General features: G+C 39.9%; 5 protein-coding genes across 5 annotated transcripts; all 5 read right to left on the bottom strand.

Moving 5' to 3' along the window:
• Nucleotides 1-2,285: 2,285 nt before the first annotated feature.
• LOC120448214 (angio-associated migratory cell protein) lies at nt 2,286-3,978 on the bottom strand. The gene is made up of 3 exons (XM_039630093.2): nt 3,023-3,978; nt 2,703-2,910; nt 2,286-2,561 (listed from the first exon to the last, which is right to left on the bottom strand). Exons 1-3 carry the CDS (start codon nt 3,876-3,878, stop codon nt 2,348-2,350), a joined length of 1,278 nt encoding a protein of 425 aa, XP_039486027.2. The 5' UTR covers nt 3,879-3,978; the 3' UTR covers nt 2,286-2,347.
• Nucleotides 3,979-4,048: 70 nt separating this feature from the next.
• On the bottom strand, nt 4,049-7,721 carry LOC120448215. The gene is made up of 3 exons (XM_039630094.2): nt 7,671-7,721; nt 4,214-6,492; nt 4,049-4,055 (listed from the first exon to the last, which is right to left on the bottom strand). The coding sequence occupies exons 1-3, from the start codon at nt 7,719-7,721 to the stop codon at nt 4,049-4,051; spliced, it is 2,337 nt and encodes a 778-aa protein (XP_039486028.2).
• Nucleotides 7,722-12,163: 4,442 nt separating this feature from the next.
• On the bottom strand, nt 12,164-12,891 carry LOC120448771 (enhancer of split malpha protein). Its single transcript, XM_039630955.2, has one exon. It carries the CDS (start codon nt 12,784-12,786, stop codon nt 12,337-12,339), a length of 450 nt encoding a protein of 149 aa, XP_039486889.1. The 5' UTR covers nt 12,787-12,891; the 3' UTR covers nt 12,164-12,336.
• A 2,124-nt stretch (nt 12,892-15,015) lies between these two features.
• On the bottom strand, nt 15,016-15,510 carry LOC120449036. Its single transcript, XM_039631319.1, has one exon. It carries the CDS (start codon nt 15,448-15,450, stop codon nt 15,220-15,222), a length of 231 nt encoding a protein of 76 aa, XP_039487253.1. The 5' UTR covers nt 15,451-15,510; the 3' UTR covers nt 15,016-15,219.
• Nucleotides 15,511-17,623: 2,113 nt separating this feature from the next.
• Nucleotides 17,624-18,589, bottom strand: LOC120448706 (enhancer of split malpha protein). The gene has a single exon (XM_039630865.1). It carries the CDS (start codon nt 18,509-18,511, stop codon nt 18,035-18,037), a length of 477 nt encoding a protein of 158 aa, XP_039486799.1. The 5' UTR covers nt 18,512-18,589; the 3' UTR covers nt 17,624-18,034.
• Nucleotides 18,590-24,857: the final 6,268 nt, after the last annotated feature.

Genomic DNA, 24,857 nt, shown 5'->3' with positions numbered 1-24,857 from the left:
CAAGATCTAAATCAGATCCTAAAAATAAAATAAAAATTGTATATTTTAAAATCCCTTTTCAGTGCCAAAAACATATATTTTGGTTTAATAAAATACTTAGTGTTATTTATTTCCGTGTAATATACCTAAGGCAATGACTACTAAGTGGGTGCCGAATTCCGGTAAAATTCAAACTTCGAAACTGAGGAAGTCGTTGATAAGAAGCCCCAACATCGCGCCCAGTTAATCTAATACCTTTCTTAAGTGCCACGGCATATCAGTAAATCAAATATCAATTAATTTTACAGCCGTATGTCTTTGGATTTATGAGCTAACCGCAACTGAAGAGAGTTACGGATAAGCTAGTGATTACCCAATGAAGACCCCATCTAATATAGGGCTTCTTTTGTTGCTCATTTGACGACAACTACTCCAGTGGATTCGGTGGTCTTTTATGCGCTAAAATACTCATTAATGCGAACCGAGCGACTTTTGTTAAACACTTGAGCGGATTGACACGAAGATCCATGAGGGGAACTGAGGATCAGGGGAGGGAGGGGATCATCGCCAGGCGCGTGCATTTGACATTTCAAACTGTGATAATTCAATTGTGTGAATCGTGAACCTTTAGTGCCCGCCCGACTGGCTCTATGGATTAGCTGCCCATCTTTGCCTCCCTCGCGACCGCCATAAAAAGTACTACAAATAATAAACAAAACAAGTGTAGCGCCTCCACACATTTTAGTGGCTCAGCCCGCGGGATCGGATCATTTCGGGTCCGTGGAGCTCGCAGCTCCTCCGGTAATCTAATTGTAAAAGAGGCACACAGGGCGCTGGATTTTTTTTTTTTTTTTTTTGTCGCCGGTGTGGTGGTGTCGCCACAGCCACAATTACAGTGGATACAGTGGATCAGTTCGGGCTCCCCTTTGTGGTTGATTAACTGTGATTTCGTGTGACTTTTATTGTCGCCTCGTAGCTGCGGGATATCAGCTTTTATACAGTTCTTTAGGGTATTGTAGCTATTAGCTCATGTTTGTTACATTATTAAGGATATGGAAATATATATTTCACATTACTTAATAGTTTTATATTATTTCATCAGATTTTTTAGTTAATTCAGACGGAGAGTATCTTTTTATTAATTTTTATAAGCAGTTTTGTCTCATTTACTATTATTTTAAGAATTAAAAATATTATTTATTGATGTAAGACTTTATACGAAATATTTTTTTAATAAATAGGATATGCTCATTTTTATTGCTTTCTTGTCTAAGTTATTGTAGGGTATTCCAGCTTTGGAACTCGGAATTAACCCTTTCCTTCTTGTTATTTTTTTTAGCTCGCCCGCGCCACACATAATGTATGTTTTGAAAAAGAAAAATGTGATGGATCACTTCCATATGCAATTTTCGTTAATGTTTCGGTGAGGCTTCATCATATAATGCCACGAGTCATGAGTTTTCGTGATTACTATTCATTCACAGGGTAATATAAATGTACTCAAACTTGCGAACGAACATTGTAAGTTTTATTTATAGCTGCGGATCTTAGTGCATTTGCCTTATTCAATTTGATGTAGTTATAGTATTCACTCGCTGCGCTTTATATACTTTTATTTCAAATATTTCCACGCAATTTGAATAACCAGGAGACTACGCTTTAACCCGTTTCAACATTATTTTTTACCCGATTGGGGGAGAACCGTTACCCATTCGCACTGATAACCCGATGCAGACTGAGTCGAGAATTCCATCCGCGGGTCGCTCTTCCGAAAAAGCTTTAATCAAATAATACAACAAAGGTAAATAAATATGTAAATCTGAAAATTCGTTTTCATTTTATAGACAATTGTACGCCTTTGTGTGTGTGTGGATGTCGGAGGTGAACGACAAGCGACAAACAAAAACATAAACAAGTGTTTGTCTCTTTGGAAATTCTCCCAGTGCAACACGCATGTTCCATTCTCTCTAAGAGAACCAGTGATTCAAGAGAATTCGTTGCAGTTGCATTCCGAATGCACTTAGTTCTCCGCATTCGCAGAAATCAAAGATTTTGAATAATAATTAATGTCATAACTAAAATTGAAATTATACAATCAATATACTTTAAATATATTATTTTTGACACAATGCAAAAACAGCATCTATTGCAGTGCTATTTTGTTACCCCAAACTGTAACCTTCTTTGTTTGTTCTATCTTTAGTCAGCCTGATGCCTTCCCCTTTTTTCTTCGTATATATAGGGCAAATGGAGCAGGACCGCCGCATGGGTTCATTGCTCCTGGCTACTGAGATAAGCGAAGTTCATAATTTTTTATATGTATTTACTATTTACATATATAGCACAGTACAAAAATTTTAAAACCTAACTAATCGCACAGCGCCGGCACCTGGAATATCTTGGCCGTTTGGTCCTCTGATACCGTCAGTAGCAGATTTTCCTGTGGCTTGTAGACAAACTCGTAGATGTGATAGTGGTGTCCCGTCAGCGTGAATTTCAGCGCTCCTGTGCGTGCGTCAAATGCGTTCAGATTTCCCTGCGAAGTGGCCGCCAGTATCGTGTGGTCGCTCAACCACTTGATCCTGGAATAATTGCAACAATTAGTAAACTGTCCAGTAACAAAATTAAAAGTTAAATCAAAGTTTGAAAGTAGAACTAAAGTGAGTGCTCATACTAAAATATTTGGCATAATCTTCAGGTAGACGTCGACAATCGGTGCTCACCTTAAGACACCATCATTCGGAACTGGATTCTCGCATATGGTACGCAAGGCTGATTTGGCGTAGTCCCAGATGGATATCCTGCCGTCCAGCGAGCCACAGGCAAGAAGCTTTAGATCCGCCGAGGGGGGAGCAAAGGCCAGGCACTCGATTCCGTGTTCCGACTGGATCGTGCTAACCGCACCGTTGTTGGTGCAGAACAGCATTTTGCCTGAAGTGAAAGAGATCTATTACTAGCCGTTTAAATTCATTTGAGTTCCCTAACTGGATTGCTTTAGTTAATAGTTGTAATGGTGGTATATGTTTTTATATGGAGCACTCACCCGACGACTCAGCGCAGACGTAGAAGGGAGAATCCCTTTCGCAGGCCACCACCGCGTGCGCGATCTCTCCGAATCCCATTGGATGCGTTTCGTTGATGTCAAAGAGCACCTGACAGCTCTTGAGATCCCAGAGTTTCACGGATCCGTTCAAGTAGACCGTGAACAGCTTCTTGCCATCCCCACTGAGCTCCCCGAACTCGCAACGCGAAGATTGTCCAGGCAGGATTTTGCAGTCACCACTGGGAATGCGGAATACGAAGACCTCTCCGCTGTCACTGCCCGCCAGCAGGATGTGGGCAGCTCGATGCCAGAAGAGCCAGGACATGTCGCTCATGGAGTACTCCCAGATTTTGGTCAGGATTGGGCGCACGTCGTGCTCTTCGCTAACCTTGAAGGCAAACAGTTCACCGGCCATATCACCGGTGGCCAGATAGACGCCATCGTGACTGAAGTGCGTTTCCGTGATGGTGTCCTTGTGCTCCGTAATCTCGTAGAGGACATCGCCGCTGGAGGTTTCCCAAACGTAGGCTCGATCGTCCTCGCTGCCCGTCACTGCCCAGTTGTAAATGGGATGCAGACTGCAGGCGAAAACAGGAGCTGTGTGCTTCTCGAACGTGACCTTAGCTTCATCCGTAATGTTGGCTATTCGCTCACGATCACGTAGCTCCTCCTCATCCTCCTCTTCGTCATCATCGCCACCGGCCATTGCAAGCCGGGCCTCCAGTTGCTCCAGCGTCACTTCCTCCAAATCGTCGTCATCTTCGTCCAGCGGCTGCTCTTCCAACTCAATTATCTCCTCGAGTTCGTCCTCGCCATCGTCGAAATCTGGCCGGTGTGGCGGTGTGTTGTCACGCATCCCTGCTCTCTTAATTGTCCAATAAGCAAGCTAAACTGCATAAAAATAACAATTAAGTGAATGCTCCACACGTGCTAGAAGCTAAATGGTCTGGCAACTCTTTCCGCAATGTTTATAAACATCGATTACTCGTTACGACTATCGACGTCATCGATTATTTTTTAACAATATTAAGTGCTGCAAAATGTCAAACCTTTAGCGGGCTTTTTAAAATTGAGCGAGAAATGATAACACGTTTATGAAATCAAAATTATTGTTTGTGGCGTTTTTATTAATTCATGTAGGGTTTTTTAGTTTAATTTTATTCATTTTTTATTTGAATTATTTTTTGCTTATTTTTATTATTATTATTTTTTACTTTGCTTTTGATGGCCTGAACCCTTTTCATCAATTCATCAATAGAAACCAGATCACCAAAATCACATTCAGCGTCGCATATATCTGCCTTGTGTTCAGTATTATCCGACTCCTTCTCCAGGTTTTTTAATTGCTGTTGTAGCGATGCGATTTGGTCTAAAACTGTTTTTTCGGAATTCCCAATTTGTTTGGGTAATTCCAAGGCTTTAGCTTCAAGTTTGCTTAGTCTATCTTCATATTGCTCTGGCGTTTCCAACATATTATCGCCTATTTTGGCTAGGCGTTCTTCGATTAGATCTTGTTCTCTTTTCATCTCCTCTCTAAACAGATTTATGTTTTTTAGCTGTTCCTCAATTTTCTTATCAATTTTTTGTTTGTCCATTTCGTATTTTAATCGCGTATATTGCAGTTGTCTCTCCAAGCTTTCGATTCCGTTTTCTGTCAAGTTGTCTATATCTCTTTCCAATTGGTTTATCTCTAGTTGTAAAGAACTCGTCCTTAGAGCAGATGGAATTGCATTATAAGCCATGAAGCCTTTGGTTAAGGCTAAGCTTCTCGGGCTATTATATTGCTGTTCTTTTTCCTTATCTAAGAGTTCCTTAAATCGGTATTTGACCATATTTTCCTGCTTATTATGATAAGCGATAGTATTCATTTTATCGTTAGCAATTTTTTCCAAATTATCATTTAGTTTAATAGACACATTTGAACAAAATCTTACTGGACTTTTGTTCTCTAGTTGGATGGGGAAATCTGCGAATGTCTGAGTTTTCAAATACTTCATTTCATTTTTCATGGATACTATTGTTAAATTAGCAAATAATAATGGGCTGTCTTCGACCATTTTATTAACAGCGTCCACAGATTTTCTAAGCTTCGGCCAATCGACGTTTTCCACCAAACTCAAGTTATTGATTCTATATCCCAATTGGTTCACTTTCGATTCAAGATTCTTAAAGAACTTGTCCTTTTGATGGCATTCTTCTCCGTACAAGGAATTTAATTTCTGGAGATTGTCCTTTTCCAAAACAAGCAGACTTTCTGCATCTGAAATAGTTTCATTGGCTTTAGCTAGATTTTCATTTAATGGTTCAATTTGTTTTAATAATTCTCCTAAGGACTTTTCGGGCTTCATGTCTTTTATTAATTGCTCTATATTCTGAATTTGTGCTTTTTCGCCTTCGCAACAAGGACTTTTCTTGCTTTGGCTTTTAAGAGAAGATTCTAGTAGAGCAATATCCTTTATATGACTCAAAATCATGTCTCGCAAGCTCTTTTCTTTTTCAATATATGGCTGGTGATCAAGTTTCGGTGGCCGTACGCTTTCAATTTTAATATTGCTTACAAAATCAGTTTTAAAAACCTCCAGTTCATTCATAAGGTTAGGGCAACATATTCCTACCGAATAGTTGACACCGCCTTTTTTATGGATGCTGATAGTAATGTGCTCCAATCTGCCCTTCAGATTTAAAATATCGGCATTTACATCTTTATATTGTGGTAGTGTATAAGATTCTATGCCAAGCAGTTCTTGCAGAAAGTCCATTCCATCGTGTATGATTTCTACTCGATCTCTGATCGAATCATAGGGGCAGCACTTGCTCTTGGCATACTTATCAAATTTCAACATAATGTCTGAAATAACGTTAACATCTTTATCTAATTGTCGGGTGCTCTTAATCTCGTTGGAAATCCACTTGCCAAATGTACTATTAACATCGCAATTTTTTAAGGGTTTTGGCCTTCTGGTTATACCGTTGGCATCTTCTTTTGATTCCTCGGGCGATTCTGTCGTTTCATCGTAATTATCGGTTCTATTGCACCAACCTTGCCATTTTCCAAATGCCAACTTCGTATTTCGTCCATTCTCTGTCGTCATTATTACCACGAAAAGATTTTGGATCAGGAACCTATCGTCGATTTCCTTCTGCCATTTGGCGGTTATTTTCCAAAACAATTTTTCTCCGTCCTTCGAAAGCCCTGTGGGTATGCAACCCCCCTTCTTGTACTCGGCCTTGTCCTCGTCATCCACCGCTTTTCCATCAGGAGTTTTCTCCTCCGCATCGGTGTAATCGGGAGCTTGGTCCCAGAGTTTGCGGCAAAGTCGTATTAGCTTTACACACAGCTCGTACTTGTCGATGTCGCCGTGAAAAATCTGATAGGCCTCGTTTGTTCTTGGGGACTTAGGCTGGGCTACATCCAAACTCTTTAAGGTCGCCACCTGACCCACATATAATAGCATTAGGACTACGCGAATCTGCAAAAAAAAACAAAAACATTTAGATCGATTTCAATTTGCAACTTATTGAGACTCTTTGTGCGCAAATTTTAGTTTTGTGGTTGCTTGGTTGTACATTATACGTTTCCCCTTTCAATTTACAAGAAAATATATTTGTTAGTAAAAATTAACTTACAAAAAGGGAAAACAAGTTCAGCACCTAATTCACTTACTAAATAAATTTTTAGCAAGATAAACAAGTAACGCGTCAACGTATTGTATTTTACAAGAATAAAAATCAGTTTAGAAGCACTTTTAATTTTATTTAGTTTCCTTTTTTATTACCTTATTTCTGTGGCCACTTGCACTCCAGAAATGTTTCTTATACAATTGAAAACAAGAGAGAACGCTATAGTCGAGTTCCCCGACTATCTGATACCCGTTACTCAGCTAGTGAAAGTGCGAAGGAAATTCTTCAACACTGACAGTTTTTGGCGGTTTGTGGGCGTTGCAAAAAGTTTTTGTTAAAGTTTTGGCTAAAATAAACACTGTTTTGTGCTGCTAATAAACATAGCTAACTATGTCTATCCATACATTTTCGATTTCGAGAACGCTATAGTCGAGTTCCCCGACTATCTGATACCCGTTACTCAGCTAGTGGAAGTGCGGGAGAGAGTATTCAACACTGACAGTTTTTGGCGGTTTGTGGGCGTGGCAATAAGTTTTTTTGCAAGTCGATAGAAATTTACAAGACCAATACAAAAATGAAAAAATATTAAAACATATTTCAAAAGTGTGGGCTTGGCAGCTTTGGGCGGTTTGTGGGCGTTAGAGTGGGCAACATGAATCGATAAACTTGCGCTGCTTCTATGTCTTGGGAGTCTGTATGCTTAATCTCAACTTTCTAGCTTTTGTAGTTCCTGAGATCCCGACGTTCATACGGACAGACAGACGGACGGAGGGACGGACGGACGGACAGACGGATATGGCCAGATCGACTCGGCTACTGATCCTGATCAAGAATATATGGTACATACTTTATATGGTCGGAAACGCTTCCTTCTGCCTGTTACATACTTTTCAACGAATCTAGTATACCCTTTTACTCTACGAGTAACGGGTATAAATAGTAATTGTTATCGGTTATATTTGGTAAATGCGCCGGGGATGATTCCTTTTCACTCTTCTCCACTTTTTCCGAGGGATTGCCTATTTACCATGACTTGACTGCTAACTTGGCTGCTTGATTTACATCTGATTGCTTTCATTCTTCGGGACCCATTACAATCTACCCCCAACTCCACCTGGGCAACCTTTTCTAATTCAATTCGAAATGGCCCGGGTGCGGAGAGGGACCTGTCCATTGTTACCCTCTTCTAGGGTCTGGTGCATTTATTTTTGTTTAGGTGCATTTCGGTTTCGATTCCCACGGTTCCTTCCGTACGTGTCCTGCGCGTGAGGAGCGCACGCATAACGTACGTTCCCATGATTTTATAAGGAGGGTTCTCGAAAGGAGTCACGGAAAAAAGGAAATGATTAGGGGAAGCAATTCTAGCAATCCTCCTACCTGCTTGGTAATTGTAGAGGTTTTTATTGATAAGACCCTGGGTAAACATTAACAGAGGAAAGATTTATTCAAAATGGGGCAGATATGATACTCTTGCAGATTTCTATATATAATATTATGTACATATACCTAGTCAAAGAAAATACATTTGTTGGATCTATCATTCTTCAAATAAGGACTTTAGATACACCAAAATATAAATTTAACCAGCATACTTCAGGGTTTCATTTTTTTGTTATTTATAATAATAGTAACTTAGCTACCCCAGCTCTGCTTCCTCTATCAAATTATCAAATTTGTTTTTTGAAGGGTCCCCCATTCCAGGGTGTCGGCGATGTTCGTCGTAGAACAGTTTTCCCTGATTTTGCCATGCGTAAATAGTCCCGCATCTGATTGACTTGGTCATGAACGGTCATTAAACTGCATTTCCAGAGGGGCGTACAGGAACCCTCTGTATATCTACAGGCATACAATTTCTATATGCACCGTATGTATCTGGATCTGTATCCACATGTGAGCGAGTGCCTGTGTCTTATATTCGGAATGCACATAAGCTCCACTGGCGGGGGACCCTTCTTGTTTTTGGGGTCTGCGCGATCGTTAAAAACGAGTCAAAAGAAGGGACGGGACGGTCGGGTTCTTGGAGTGATTTTGGAGTGAGAGGTGCGGCGGTCCGGTCCGGACCCTAGAGATGCTGCCGAACGTGCGTGTGGAAGAAGATTAAACGAAAACAAATCACACCAAGAGCAGAAGGGAAACGGCGGAGTCATCAGAGTTTCCAGTGTGCAGTACAGTCTGAGAAATAACTGAGTGTTTCAAATGTATATAACTTTCACAAAGACAATGTTCTAGAAACAAACAATTACTTAAATGCTAATGATTTCTGAACAGATTGTATAAAACTGTAGGAAATAATACCAAAAAGAAATAAATGTTTATCAAGAGTTACAAATGATATAATTCTTAATCTAGGGCCTTGACAATTTTGAAGTTTTTGAAAATGTTACTTAAGATAACTAATCATATTATATTATTATTTTGTGATTAATAGAAGAGTTGTTCAGTTAAAACATTTCCTAAAAATGTTGCCTACTTTTTGGCGAGGAGAGACACATTTATCCTAGAAGTTTAATATGCATTATTTATTTTTTAAAGTATAAAGTGCAATTTACTAGACTTTTATTATCTTTACATTATTATATATTCCCTTATGTTACTATTATATTAATATTTATTTCTTATTTTTTGCAGTTCAAGGACACGTTCGTAAAGTCATTAGATTTTACGCGTTTACCTAGGTTTTGTTATACCCGTTACTCGTAGAGTAAAAGGGTATACTAGATTCGTTCAAAACTATGTAACAGGCAGAAGGAAGCGTTTCCGACCATATAAAGTATATATATTTTTGATCAGGATCAATAGCCGAGTCGATCTGGCCATGTCCGTCTGTCCGTCCGTCTGTCCGTCCGTCTGTCCGTCTGTCCGTCTGTCCGTCCGTATGAACGTCGAGATCTCAGGAACTACAAAAGCTAGAAAGTTGATATTAAGCATACAGACTCCAGAGACATAGAAGCAGCGCAAGTTTGTCGATTCATGTTGCCACGCCCACTCTAACGCCCACAAACCGCCCGAAGCTGCCACGCCCACACTTTTGAAAAATGTTTAGATATTTTTTCATATTTGTATTAGTCTTGTAAATTTCTATCGATTTGCCAAACAACTTTTTGCCACGCCCACTCTAACGCTCACAAGCCGCCAAAAACTGTCAGTGTTGAAGACTCTCCTTCGCACTTCTACTAGCTGAGTAACGGGTATCAGATAGTCGGGGAACTCAACTATAGCGTTCTCTCTTGTTTCCTTTTCCTTTTATCATACGATGTTGCCATATATATATGTATGTCTGTAAAATGTTCCTTTTCTAGAAGTATCTTTCCTATCCCAAGCAAGGTTTTGAGGAAGAAAACCATTTCTCTGAGTGCATCCGAATCGAATGACCTGTAGAAAACAGAAGATCGAGCGAGGGGAGGGTAAAAAGTGATAAACATAAAAATGGGTAGTAGCCCGTCGACTGTAGATAACCGAAAAGGGCCCACAATAAATGGTTGATAACGAAGGGCAAACACACAGACGCAACCCAAGAGAGTCAGGCAAACGTCTGTGTGTGAGTAAGAGTGAGTTGGTGTGAGTTTGTGTAAGTGCTCTTTGTTTATCTCTATTTACGCGGCAGCGGCGTCAACGTCGTCCGTCCGCGAGTTGTATAAAATCCGGCGATCCGGCGATGGCAGAGTCAGTGCTCAATGTAAACCGTTACCGATCACATCGCCTCATCTCGTGAAACACCCACCCACTCTCTCTCTTCCAAAGAATTGGGAGGGAGGGGGTGGCGATCGAGGAGGTTGTAGCAGCTTTAAACGCGCTCCAAGCGCACCCACTACGTAATCCTACGTAACCTTGGATGGTACCGAAGCTTTAAAGACCGCTTGGCTCCCCATTACCCATTACCCATTACCCAGCGCCCATCAGTCCACCCACCCACCACTCAAGTGGGAGAGCGAGAGAGAATGGCTTGGACATGGACATGGTGATCATGGAGATGGAGGACCAAACAGGACCGGGCTGGAGGAAAGTGCAATGGTGACTTGGCGGGACACAAGAACTCGAACTGAAGACTTCGTTTCGACTGCGTTTCCCCCAAGGTCAACACCCCCACAACGTCATGTGCAATATAATAGCTAATTTGTTGTTAACTAATATTGTTATTAATCCATTTGTTGTTGGTTTCACGTTCCTAGAACGTTAACTGTGATTGTTAACTCCTTGAGAGTTGAAATTTAGTTGTTAAATCACTGTTGTTATGTTTGAATCTTCAGATATTGTTATTGATAAGAAAAGCAACAGCATCGCATATGTCTTCCACTACCGTTAAGTGCAATCTAGCTTGTAAGAAAATTAGTTTTTCCTTTGTTGAAATAAAGCAGCTCTTCATGGGAAGACTAACAAAAAAAACCATATTGTGTTCTTTATTAGCCAATTTTTAAAATGCTCTCCACAATCTAGGATGGTTTTTCATCGTCAAGGCTGCTCAAGGACAATCAAGTTTTTTATATATTTTGGCCGGGCTTTTATGGTAAAAAAAAACGTTTTTAATGATTTGGGCAAAGGTAAGGAAATTTTGAAGTAAGATTTTGTGATGCTCTAGGATGGATTTTGATCTTCAAGGCTGCTCAAACCATAAACAAGTTTGTTTTATATTTGTATTTCATTTGTAGGGTTAATCTTTCAAATAATTTGGAATTTGAAATTAAATTGAGTTTTTCGTTGGAAAAAAAATAAAACATAAAGCACAAACTTATAATATTTTTAGCAATATTAAAACAATTTTCTAATTAATTCTGAATTATTTCGGTCTTAAAAGCAATACTTTTTAAATCTGTGCGGCATAACCTGAAGTTAATGTTTATAAGTGCCTGTTTAATTCGAGTATAAGTTCTCTAATTCACTCTCTAAATTATATTTTTGACAATAAAAAGTCTTTTCTTACATTTAAAATTTGTTGTTTGATTGAGTCTATACCTTATGATATCTATGTCTGCGATATCTTGAAAATGTTAGAAGCTAAAAACTAATTTAAAGAACTCTCATTGGCTGCTGCTATCTGAACTATACAGTTTATTTTAATGTTCCCATATCTAATGTTTGTTTAAAATCCCTAAACCGAGACCATCGTCTTGTTATCTAAACTATCATATGTTGAGCTGATGGTAGTTTTCCTCACCGCTTTCCACACATTTTCCGAAATCTCAGCCAGATCTTTGGGCAACAGTAAACAAAAACCCAGCACATGTTTGGTGCCGTGGGAATGTCCCACATCTTTGAAGGATCTGCAGACAGGACCTTTCGCATCTTTACCGAAAGCAGGCCCACATGCTGAGAATGCCATGCATCGCAAATGATAAGAAATTCAAATATGTTTTCAATGTTTATTTTAGTTTTTTTAGTTCTTGTTTACAAATGTATTTTGAAAATCCAAGCAATTGAAATCCATTTTTGCGCTGCAAAAAGGACTAATTGTTGGAATATCTCCCGCCACAATATTATGTGGATGCCCAACCGCTTTTTGGGAATTTCCAGTGCGTTAGAAATTCCTCAAAGCGCTGCCCAAGATCGATGATCCCAAAGTCGAAGTGCCCAAACTCTGGAGTACCCATCCCGCTGGAGAACCGAGCTCCAGTCCATTTGAAGTTATCCCAATTGAAAGTTGAAAAACCCCATTTTTCGTTCAAGGTTGAAGTTGCAGCTCCAGGCGATTGCTTCGTTCAAGCTTGAGCCCAACGGTCCAGGAAGTTCCATTCGATGGCGTAGGGCTCGCAGGCTTTGGGTTGCACCGAGGTCCAGAAGAAGGTGCCGGCATTGGTGCGGGCGAAATGCACGGGCACGTAGTAGTCCTCCTGGTCGATGGTGTGCAGCTCCCCGGAGCCGTTCTCGTTGTAAACGATGACGGCATCTTCCTTGGCGCACTGGCGGATCTCCTCGATGAGGCGATGCTCCAGATGCTCGTTGGCCATGTTGTCCATATCGTTGCTGAGCCACTCGAACTCGGCCTCCTTCTCCTCGGAGGCGATGTAGGAGCTCCGCTTGGGCTGCTCCTTCTTCGTGTTGAAGAATTGTCCGAGAAGGGGCTTCAGCAGATTCTTCAGGCGACGAGAGGGCGACACTTTCGACTTGTACATGGTGTTGATGTTCTTTTGCTTGCTGATGGCAGACATTAGATGAATTTCGTTCAGATATTTCTGGTGGTTGGTGCTGAGTGCGTAGAATGCGTGCTGAGATGTTCTCGCTTCGACGTTCGGATGCTGTGTGATGCTGTCTCTAAGACCAGAGGCGCTATTTATACCTTCTTGGGAGACAGGAGCGATCCTACAGCATCTCGGCCAATCACGTCGCTCGAAACGCAGGCAGGTGCAAGGATCCGAAATTTCACACGTTAGTCAGTGGCAGCAGGTAGGTCCTGCAGGACCTGAGATCCGAGATCTTGTGCGAAGCGTGGGAATCTCGGGCCCATTCCACCTCCTTCCAAGACAATTATCCCCAGGACCTAGGCGAATCCTTGGCGTGGGAACAGCACATTTCAGGCCTTCGCTCGGAGACCCAGTTATTGTTTTGGATTTCGGTTGGGTTTGTTTTGCCAGTTCATCAGAAATATGTCGATCCTGTAACCGAAAACCAGCTACATTCTAAGCCAAATTTACCCAAATCGTGCACTTTCATTCTTGGGTTTTTTGTTAGGCTGATTAGTGATGGCATCGCAAAAAGTCCTTTAAGACACGATCTTGAGAATTCTTACGTTCAGTTGGGGAGTTCTTCGTATTTTGGTTACTTTTGCAGTAGGCCTCCCGAATATTTTCGTGTCACGGCAGAGGATTTCATTTTTTAACATCTCTAGACCTTACTTTTTTGGTTCAGACCCTCAATTAATTGAACGGGGGTTATTTTTTGTGAATGTATCGTATTATAATTCATTTATTGTGGGATGTGGTGATTGCTCCTCTCACATTTATATTTACAGTCTGTGAGAATCTCTAACCCGTGTTGTAATTGTATAAACGATCCTAAGGAATATAAAACTGCAGTTGAGATCTGTTTAGATGTTTGGGCACTATTGATATCGAATTTGTTTGTAGCAATCACAAATATAAATTTACTCGAGGTTTCAATTAATTTTTTACTAATGGCCACAAAAGAGCTGAAATTCCGGGAGACAACTATGTTGCCTTGAAGTTGTATGATGTCTATGGCTTATTAAGGAAGTGGTCTTAGATTATTTAAATACTTCCTTGGCCATATTGCTAATTTATGCAAATGGAAAGAGAGAAATATTACATTAACCTTTATTTTATTTATATACTATTAAAGCAATGCATTGTCATAACAGAAATACAATATTAAAACTGCTAATATACAAAAATACAAAATATTTTAAAAATGTTTTTACAATGCTTTCATTGTAATGTTTTGTATTTAATTAATCTAATAATAATCTGAATATTGTGTTATTTAGGCAACCTTAACTACACATTAAAAAAAGGGAAAACTAAATCTAAAATAAAAATTAAAGTTTATATAAAATAAAGTTTATATAAAATCAAGTTATCAAAACTTAAAAAAAAATATTATTTATAATTTAAGATCATGTTACAATTATGTAAATATCTTGATTTCCAAAAAAAATGCTTATAGATGTATCTTGTAATAAATGTAATGTAGATATGTTGTGACTAAAATGTTTATTAATGCATATCAATATCTTCTGACCATTGACCATTTAAAACTCCAACTGCTCATGAACCTGTAACGTATTATCCCAAACTGTACCTGGCTGCATGCCTTCAATAAGGAATCTGCATCCACTATATAGTGTGTAGTATGTAAACCTATTTACATAACGCACACACGAGCTTATTTACGAGAATCCCCCTTTGAAATGCCATAAAGATCGAACTGATCCGTGCGGCCTTTTCGCATTTATTATTGAGATAGGATTGGCTTTGTTTCTGCTCGTGGCGTAGGGCCCTGTTTTTGTTTATCATCCGAGGGACTGCGACTGGGATTGGGATTGGGACTGGGACAGGGACCCTCTCTACCTGTTCCGATGCAATTCGAGACTCGAGATTTATTTTGTCCAGGGCCCAACCCTAAGAAGGAGCGCTGAAAACGAAAATCAGAAATCGCCTGGAGGTAACAGGTTTCCCCAGCTCGCTCGGCTTGATTTTTCGAGTTTTTCGAATCGACAACAGGTTTTCAACAAAAGGGAACAGGTAAAGGCTTTGTTTTTCGAGTTAAGGTTCTTAGGGTCTCGCCGTTCCGTGAATGTGGTAGCCGTAGGGGGTGGGGGTAAGAACGGTTTTTGGCTTACAGATTCTTGGAAAACCTTCGAGGAAATTACAATGACAAGGGGAAAGTTCGTATAAGAAATCAGAAATGCAAACAAGTTTCGGTATTAATATTATGTATTTATTCATACTCTTAAACATAGATGGAAGACAATGATTAAAGCTGGATATTTATGCATTTTAAAATGTCCACTTGCACAGTGTGGAGAGTTAAAGCTGTTGCGGATGTTTAGAGACCGATTCCGTTGTAGTCTTTAAAGCTGATTGGGAAGTGGGTTTTCCCATTTTCGGATTTCCCATTTTCCTACATCACAGTTGCACGAGCTCGGCTTCCAGTTTCTCGTTCTGGCAGTTCTGCAGCTCCTCGTCGGAGGTGGGCGTGGGGAGTGGGAGCTCCTTCAGTTGCTGGTGACCCGATGCCTTGAAGAGTTTGCAGGCCACCTTGAAGATCTTCCTCATGGCCTTGGCGGGGGTGTAGGTCTTCTTCTGGCAGACAGGACTGTAGGTGGTGGTGGTGTTCATCAGAGTTTCGTAGGCCATTTTTGCTGTTTAGTTGGCTGGTTTGTTGCTTGTTTGGTAGACTGATCTTGGCTGTTCAACGTTGCGATTGAATGTGATGTCCTATTCGGCATTGCGCGCCGCTTAAATACCCGATCCTGGCGAGAGCAACCCCTAAGTCGACCAATCAGGACGAGTCCTGGCGCAGGTGTCTTTCGGTCTCTCCAAATATGAGAGTCACGCATTCCTCCACTCTCTGCAGGTAGTCAGTTCAGGATCCCTTTTCGGAGCGACCCTTGCACGTGTGCGAAGTAAGGCCACAATTTTGGTAGGCCCTAAATAAATCTCTCCCTCGATTTCGTCGTGGGAGAGTATAATTTCAGTCGAATACCAATAGGACGATGCGGCAAGCATAACAAATACGAAAAAATGATGGAAAAAAATAAACGATCATCCCTTTTCCATGGGTTTGGGTTAGTAATTTGAGTGGTTTGTTTGCGGAGGACGGAGGACTCGGCTCGAATTTATGCCTTGATTAGTTTTTGGCTATTAATTGTTAATAGGCTGACAGTGGAGGATAAAAGTGACAGACCCTCGTTAAACACATGTTGTCGGCAAACGAAAAATATTTACACGTCAACATTTCATTTTTGATCAGTACAGGTAGGCTGTTGTCCTTTCGGGTACAGTGGACTATCGCTTGGTGGTGCTCACTGCTTGTCTAGATAACTCGCTCATTACAACGGAGTTGATGTGCCAGGCCTCACTGTCCTCACACTTGTTCTTCGGGGTTGGTTTTTTTCTTTGTCCTTTTGCAAAATTTGAATTTGGTGCGTGATGAAACTCAGATTTCACCGTTTATTGCGTGGAAGGTTTCTTTTTCTTCCCCTAAATCCCCTAAAGATTTTTCTGGATTTCTTGTTGCATGGAACCACTTTGGAAATATGGTTTTCTGTGACAGGTTTCACTGTCCCCACACTTGTGTGCTCGGGCTCTCCAAGAAATGTAAAATTTCGTATCGTGTTGAAATTCGAATTTCGTCTTCTATTGAAATACTCGGCACTTGTACTCGTAATTTGGGATTCATTCGTATTCCAATCGTGTAGAATCACGTCGTTGTGGATGGAGTGGGATAGGATCCTGGCCCATCCACTTGGGGGGTGCTCAACCAGGAACCTCGCATGTTTGTGGCTCGCTTAACTATTCCACAGGCATAATTCCCTAAAAACACTGGGAGAGTTTTTTTGGTGGCGTTTCAAGTTTAGTTGTTAGTGTCAGGTTTCCTGAAATTCAAGCGCCTGAATGAAGCCTGCATAATTAGCTTGTGGCTATCGTGAAATAAAATATATTGTGGACCGATCGAGGGGTGTAATATGATTTATGCTTATGAAAAAATTACTTATACTGAAAATAAATTTATACTTTAAATCGTTGAAAATAAAATACATTTATAGGACTTTGTTTTTATGTGTAATGTTTACGGAGCACAATTCAGCGTATTCTCTTTTTCAATCGTAAACTTAGTATTATAGTTCATGTTCAACATTAAAAATGAATTCAATTATAGACAACATTTTAACTTTTTAACACAACTCATATACAGAACTTGAAAATTTAAAGATCATGTAGAAAGTTTATTTCATTTTAATTTACTAAATTAATTTACTACAATTAACTGTTTAATTTTCGATGACTTGGACATTTAATAATATTGCAAAAATAATTTTTGTATTTCGAAATACAAAGAGAATGCCGAAATGTTTTTATTATTTTGTTCAAAATTCAAAAATACAAATGAATTGAATGATGTTTTAGTACAGAAAATCATCTCTTAACCAAATCTCATATAGCAATTTTACGAACGACTATTTCGTAAATATTTCGTAAATTTCGCCTGGCCAACAAAATGTAACCAAATGAATTTCTTAATTGTGATTAAAATTCAAGCATTTCCAATTGCATACCAGCAGCATAGTTGGATTTAAATGGTCTCCAATCAGGATTGAATAAAGTCACTGATTGGAATGTGGTCACCAGCATAGCGAGTCCAATTTAAAATCCATTTCTCCAAATCAGAAATGTACAGAGTAGTTACCACAGATTTAGCTATAGAAATGGTCATTCAATTTGGGATTTTCTCCGTTTCCATTTACCATTTATTTCATACCATTTATTTCATACCAGTTTTCAGAATAAAGACACATTAGAATTTCTTGTTTTCAGTTTATTTATTTCTTATATGATAGAGGTGGTTATAGCTAAAGTTTTACATGGAAGACAATGATTCTTAGCCTAGTACCTATGCGAAGACCCTAACAAACAAACATGGAAGACAATGATTCGGCTAAGACTAACTTAAGGCTAATAAGACACGAGGAATCACAATGAGTTAACGATAGTAACGCTTGATTGTGATAATTGAATATCAATTAGAGTTGTGTTTCCCTTGAGACGCGAGCCCAAAGAATCCAGTCTATGCCTAATATCACCCTGAGATTACGAACATGCGAAGCTGAACCCGCATCCATCCGACGACCAATGGACGGAGACACTTGCACTTAAAGCTGCCAATTGGAGATTTTTCCCGGTGCATCGAGGACGTAAACTGTGCATCCTGGCGATGTGTTTAGGCCTGAACCCAACGGTCGAACTGCTGGCGCAACTGCTGCTCGTGGTGCTGACGAGCTCCCTCGGCCGAAGTCCAGAAGAAGGTGCCACTGGTGGTGCGGGCGAAGTGGACCGGGATGAAGGTCTGCTCCGGATGGACGGGCACGATGCTCTGTTGCTGACCCTGCTGCACGATCATGGCCACGTTGGTGGGGCACTGGCGGAGATCGGTGTACAGTCGCTGCTCCAGCTCCTCGTTGGCCATGTTATCGCAACTGGCCGCCGGGTCTTTGCGCATGTCCTCCAGCGAGGCGTTGACTGCGTTTTGGTTCTGGATCTCGGCCAGAGTCTTCCGGAGCAACTGCTTCTTCTTCACCAGCCGCAGAAGGGGTTTGACCAGTTTCCTCAGACTCCGCATGGCCATCGTGTGCTGATCTGATTTCGGCTCCATCACCTTGCTGCTCTCAAACTTGTATTCCCGTGTGATGAACGACATTGTGTGGTTGAGGTCTTTTTGGGATTTGTAATAAAACTTGGGATCTTCAGTTGGTTGCACTCGGTTGAGAGTTGGTAGTATTCTGGTTTCTCTGCTGCCCGAGCGACTCCTTTTATACGATTTCCTCTCTGGTTTCTCTCCGCGGGGAAGAATTCTCGCACAGAGCGGCGGTTCTCTCGATCAATGCACCCAGCCAATGGGAAAGCAGACTGACTGCAGGTGGTTGCACACACAGTGAGAGCGGGAGGCAAAAGAGAGCGAAGAGAAAGCGGTCTCGCGATCAGGAGCATGTCCTTACCCTTGTGAAAGCAGGGTATGATGGATTTTGAGTTTGAGCATAAAAAGTGGGGTTTTCAAAATAAGAGGTATTTAAAAATACGTGTAGTACATTTTTAAGAAATATTAAAGGGGGAATCTAAATAAAAGAATATATAATAAAAGTATTGAAAGGGCCGAAATATAAGATTGAATTAAAATAAATGAGTTTATAATAATAAAAGAGAGAGTTTAAAATATATCATATACCTTACGAACTGTCTTAATATTTAATTTATTAAAAATTAGATAGAAGAGGGTGTAGTTTTAAAAAATTAACTAAAAATAATTTTAAGCAATTGATATATTACTAGCTTGAAGCTAGCTTAAATGGAGATAGGCATAGCATTAATTTAACGTTTGTCTTAACAATTCATTGCTAATATTTAATTATGTTTGATGTATATTAAACAAAAATGTAGATCCTGCTTGGAAATATTTGTTATCATTTTATTATTTGTAGTATTCATTTATTGGAACACCTCATGCCATCCTAAATGGTTAATGTAAAATATCATATGCATACCACGTGATTCAAATGCTGGGTATTACCCACTCGAGTTGCTCATTCACTGCAGGTTTTTAACGGATTTCTTGGATATTCTCACAGATCTCGCTCGGTTCTCGATCTTTCTCCCCCTCTGAGAGTGCCCTACCTCACAACCTCTCTTTACCTGCTCAACTTTGTCGCAAGAAAAGTAGAAATCCCTAATCCCAAACGTAAAATTCCAGGAGAGTAGCGAGCGGACAAGTCGCAACTTGTTGAAAAAATTCCAAACCCGAGTGTGAGGGAAGAGAGATTTTAAAATTCGACACACTATCCCAAAAAAGACGGAGGATATGGACAAACAATGGATTGGCGTATCTCGCAGATACAATCTCGCCGCTGGAAATACCCATGCGGACAAAGGACTTGTCCGTTATTTCATTGAGACAGCCCAGAAAGTGCCCTTAAGTCCTTCCGTCCGAGCGTCCTTTTCCTATTTTCCCAACCTGTAGGTAGTAGGTAGTTGAGCAAAGTAACGTATTTTTCGGGTACTTGGCATTGCGATGGAATGGGATGGGATCGGACTCTCAAGGTTAGTCAATATGCATTAATGCCGCATTTCGGGAAATCTCGGCAGGTCCTTTGCAGCTCCTTCCGATCGTATTTGTTTGTCATTGTTGTTCTTTCCCGGTTCGAGGGACCTGCTCTGTTGATGCGTGAAAAATTTACGACGCGGGAGAAGCACGTACAGATAGGATCTTCAGAGTTTTTGGTTTTTGGCTCGGTTTACGCATTTTACTGGAATTTCGTCGGCACTTCGTTTATGAGTCGAGTCGCCTTCCTAATTGTTATGTGCCCTTTTCCCTTGCCCCCGAAGGTTACTTTCATAATTTTGTAACGGCTCCGAGGACTCGAGTTTCTTGTAACGGTCGTTACGTTCCTTGGATATCCTCACGGTCATTAGGCGGGTCCCTAATTGGCCCCCGTCTGATTGCTGTGCTCCGTATTACGCAGAGCTTCTTTGGTTTAAGATTCTCCCTTCTGCAGTGCAAACCTGTTTATTATTTTGCGCAATTCGGTGGGGTGCATTATATCAATTTCCATCGCAGTGACTCAGGGTCAAGGGGATAAGTTGGGGCCCACACTTTCATGGCATGGCTCTTGATTGCCTGAAGACGTGACCTGATTTGACCCTCTCCACACGTTACACATATCGTTAGCCCTTCGGTCTTTGTTTTCAGCTTCTTAATGGACGGCGTATCATGTTGACTTTATGTAAATTGTAATATGGTTCCACATTAATGATGACATTGCTCAGGTGCTCTAATTAATAATGGGAAATGTATTCAAATAGTTGAGGAAATTTATTTATTCATTTAATTAAAGTATTTCTGTAAATATGTTCTGTAAATATATATATCTTAAGAGCACGTTTGGATAATCTGAAAATCAGAAAGCTATCAACTCAATATCTACGATTAATATTAAAATATTATTGGCCACGAAATAAACTTGATTATAAAATTTCAATAAATATTAGTACATTAAACTACTTAAAATGTACATATTTGTTTATACCTTTTCTTACTGTTCAATAAAGTTGTTAAATAATTATAAGTAAAAATTATAGTAAAAATGTTTCGAATCAAAATCTAAATTATGCCCCTCGATTTATACACATATTTATGATTTCGTACAGTTTTTTAAAAATATATTTAACTGTGGAATTAGATCTGTCATATGTAGATCTATCAAGTTTCTATTAGAACTGATTTGTAACCTTTAAAAATAAATAAAACAACAAATTTGTTGGCAAAACTAAATAGCCAAAGAATATTGTTTATAAAATTCGTTGTTTCTGTTACTCTCATTCTTTGCTCTGCATTCAATTTTTTGCAGTTACCAAACAGGAACATTTACAAAAATGTTTTATTGTTCGAAAAGCAAAGTAAGAATTGAAAAACAATGTAATAAAGAAGACCGACGATCCCACAGTCGCAGTGTTTGCACACGTGCACTACAATTCGACCCTTGAAACGTGGAACAAGTCTCGACACGATCGTGCACTTTGGCACAATTTCTGCTACGTTCTTTAGAAATTAGGTTTCTTATTTGCCAAAGAGCTCAGTGCTATATGGCACTCTTACTTGTGGAGTAAGGGTTTCTTCCAGAATCTTATCTGCAAACATCATCAGCCGATCTCAGCGATCTTCGCGGCGATGATTGCTTTTTCATGGCTGTTGATGGCCGGCCAGTAGACCGTTAAAAAACCTCCGTGAGGTGCATTAGTTTTGGGTCATTTTAGGGTTCGTTTCGTTTCATTTCGTTTTCGTCTCGTTTAATCCTCTTTTATCGTGCATTTCTGATGTGTTTGGGGTTACTCATTGTGTCTCGCATTTTTACCTGCCGATGCTGTGTGTGTTTGACCCTTGCACGTGCACAATGATGGACCCTTTTTCGAAAATGCAACAATGTTCAATCCAAAGACGTGGGGGTGGGGGTGGCTGTGTTGGTGGAAGGGTACCGAATATGACCGACGAATGCCACTCCAATCCAGCGTAATTGTGACCTTCCGGAAAAAGGGATTAAATGCCGCCATTGTCCAACGTCGAATTTTTTGGCCTGCAATCAGAAACGCTCCTGTCCGTCCACATAATGGATAAAGGGTCCTATCAAATCCGTAGACTTCTTCGGTTTCAATGCAATCAGACAACAAAAAATGTACCCAAAATGTAAATATTCTGGAATTGTAAGGGAATCAGCTGAAGCGACCAAGAAGTTTCCCCAAAATAATCTTTTGAATACAATTTGAATTTGAGCGTGATGTTTTCGTGAACGCCGTTGATTGATGGATGGGCTGGGCTCGAATTATAAAATCAAATGAGACGATCCCTTAAATGATACGGGGGTCTTTGGGGTTGAGCAATTGAGTGTGTCCTTCTTTGGTTTTATTACCTGGGTGTGGGGATTTATTGTATTTCGGCAATTGAATGCGTTTGTCCTCAGTTTTATGTATTTTCTTGGGGTACGTCGAGGTCTTGAAGTGCTTTTGAAATTGTAAATTTCTTACAGTCAGTCACTTCAATTTCACTTACATGTCACAATCAGTTTCATGTGGGAGATTTGTTTGCATTATTCTATGTTCATATCTGGGAATAATATTATTGGTAACTTTTAAATATCATAATAAAACATTAGACTTTAAATAGATTTTATTTGTTTTGCTTCATTTAACTATTTTAGGACTGCGATTTTTGTATATTTTGTATCAAGTATGCAAATTGAAAATTGAAAAAATATGCAATATTATAATATTATAATATGTATGTATACCCTGAAAAAGTATATTTTTATATTTGTCTTAGTTCTTAATGTATGAAGCTTAGTATTTACAAATATACATTTTTACATACATTTTTATTAGGGAAACAAGTGAGGCTGATAACACTTTGGTTACCAAAGCAAGTTCCCGTTTTTGTTTCTCTTAGATTTGAACTTAACTGAAAACTGGGGCAGAAACACATATTTTTAAAGAGAAGTGTTTTAAAGTGTTACACCTTCACAAGAACAGAACAATTGCAGGTGCGAATAAGGTGAAATTTATGGAATTGTTGCAACTTTGCCAAAGATGGATGACATCAACCTGTTGTGTGGCTTAGTTGTTCTCGTCCTGTCAAGTGTGAAAAATCGCGCTCATTGGGACAAAAGAAAAATCCATATAAATTTTGGAAAGGTACTGCCAATTCCAAGAATGTCAGGTCGAATGACAAAAATGCCAGACAGTGGATAATTTTCCTGGCGCCGGCGTCCTGGCGTTCATTGTCCTGCTAACGACTTGAGACGCCTATTCCGAGTCTTACCTGTACCAAAACCAAAGTGTTACCTGTACCCCTAAAACCTTATCGTCGAAACTGTCGCATAGAGAAACCATTTACTTTTTTGTTGATAATTTTAAATGGCGTCACTGCTTCAATTACTTTACTCTACTTTAGAGACAAGGCCAAAGTCATTAATACTCCAAAAAATATTAAGAGTCGAACGGGCAAAGTGCATTATCTTGTCGTCGATTTGGCTTGCCTCAATCCGCACTTTAGGGATAGTTAGTTATCATTTAGTTTTATGGATGGACTTCTCAAGTGGCTCTGGGCCAGCCCCCACGAAAAAACTAAATTAAAATTTTCCGCACTCGAACACTCGATGTTGTTTTGTTGGTTTGGTCATGGTTGAGTTTGATTCGGTGCCAGACACAAATATCAATTTACAGCCGATAACATTCCGCTGGGGTAGTTTTCATAGCTGATTAGTAAAGATTATTGTGGCATGGTAAACACTTGCGCCTCCTCGCCCAAAAGGCGGCACTTGAAACGGCTGAGAGGATCTAAAAGGACCTGATTTGGGCGGGTTTACCATATCGATTGTGGAGTGACGCCCGAAATGCATTTTCGAACACGAGATCGTCTTGCACATCGAGGCATTAAATTTCAGGAGCTCGGTTCTGGGTTCGTGTCAGAAACTGCACTTGACAATTAAACTCACAGAAAAAACAGATGAAATCCGTGTTGTCAAATATAACAGGGATCGGGGATCAGGACAGGGATTTGGTGCCAGGACCCTCGTCGAAATCCGATCCCTTGTAGCCCCTAAGTCGCTCTGTGGAGTCTCGACTGCTTTTAGGGGTTGAGGATCATTATTTACGATTCATGCTCCATTGGGACTAATGGATATCCATATGCAGCCGACAATTTGTGAAATATTTCAGACACCTATTTGTTAAAATCGAAAACCAATCTAAAGCCACATGGCGTCGAATGAGTGCCCTACGATTGTTTATAATTTCGTTAAAATATATGGTTCGGGAAGTTTTTATTTAAAGGAGCTGGAGGATCATGTTTATTATACCCGTTTAGCCTAAAGCAAAAGGGTTTTCGTTTGTTGAAATTACAGAACAGAGTGTTTCCGACTCATTAACAATATAAATTTTTGTTTTGACCACGCCAAGCTCAAACTATGCAGCCTACAAACTTTTAAATAATGTGGACTGTCATTTATTGAAAATGATCTATATAAATACATAGATATATAATAAATAATTGATTATAATTATTTGTCAAAGTTTTTAATACAGCAGCAGATTAAATTTAATCGAACCAACACTTAACAAATTCGTATAATTTATATTATAAGGTAATTATACCCGTTACTCGTAGAGTAAAAGGGTATACTAGATTCGTTGAAAAGTATGTAACAGGCAGAAGGAAGCGTTTCCGACAATATAAAGTATATATATTCTTGATCAGGATCAATAGCCGAGTCGATCTGGCCATGTCCGTCTGTCCGTCCGTCCGTCTGTCCGTCTGTCCGTCCGTATGAACGTCGAGATCTCAGGAACTACAAAAGCTAGAAAGGTGAGATTAAGCACACAGACTCCAGAGACATAGAAGCAGCGCAAGTTTGTCGATTCATGTTGCCACGCCCACTCTAACGCCCACAAACCGCCCAAAACTGACACGCCCACACTTTTAAAAAATGTTTTGATATTTTTTA

Source organism: Drosophila santomea, chromosome 3L (genome assembly GCF_016746245.2).
Source record: "Drosophila santomea strain STO CAGO 1482 chromosome 3L, Prin_Dsan_1.1, whole genome shotgun sequence".
Classification (NCBI taxonomy): domain Eukaryota; kingdom Metazoa; phylum Arthropoda; class Insecta; order Diptera; family Drosophilidae; genus Drosophila; species Drosophila santomea.
The sequence above is the reverse complement of the archived record's forward strand: the minus strand, read 5'-3'. Positions and strand labels throughout refer to the sequence as shown.

Coding starts and splice junctions, on each gene's coding strand:
- LOC120448215 (XM_039630094.2), bottom strand. CDS start 7,721: ATGAAAGCAATCAGATGTAAATCAAGCAGCCAAGTTAGCAGTCAAGTC. Junction 6,493..7,670: donor AAGTTAGCAGTCAAGTCATG/GTAAATAGGCAA, acceptor TTTTTTTTGCAG/ATTCGCGTAGTCCTAATGCT.
- LOC120449036 (XM_039631319.1), bottom strand. CDS start 15,450: ATGGCCTACGAAACTCTGATGAACACCACCACCACCTACAGTCCTGTC.
- LOC120448214 (XM_039630093.2), bottom strand. CDS start 3,878: ATGCGTGACAACACACCGCCACACCGGCCAGATTTCGACGATGGCGAG. Junction 2,911..3,022: donor CGTCTGCGCTGAGTCGTCGG/GTGAGTGCTCCA, acceptor CTTTCACTTCAG/GCAAAATGCTGTTCTGCACC. Junction 2,562..2,702: donor CCGAATGATGGTGTCTTAAG/GTGAGCACCGAT, acceptor CAATTATTCCAG/GATCAAGTGGTTGAGCGACC.
- LOC120448706 (XM_039630865.1), bottom strand. CDS start 18,511: ATGTCGTTCATCACACGGGAATACAAGTTTGAGAGCAGCAAGGTGATG.
- LOC120448771 (XM_039630955.2), bottom strand. CDS start 12,786: ATGTCTGCCATCAGCAAGCAAAAGAACATCAACACCATGTACAAGTCG.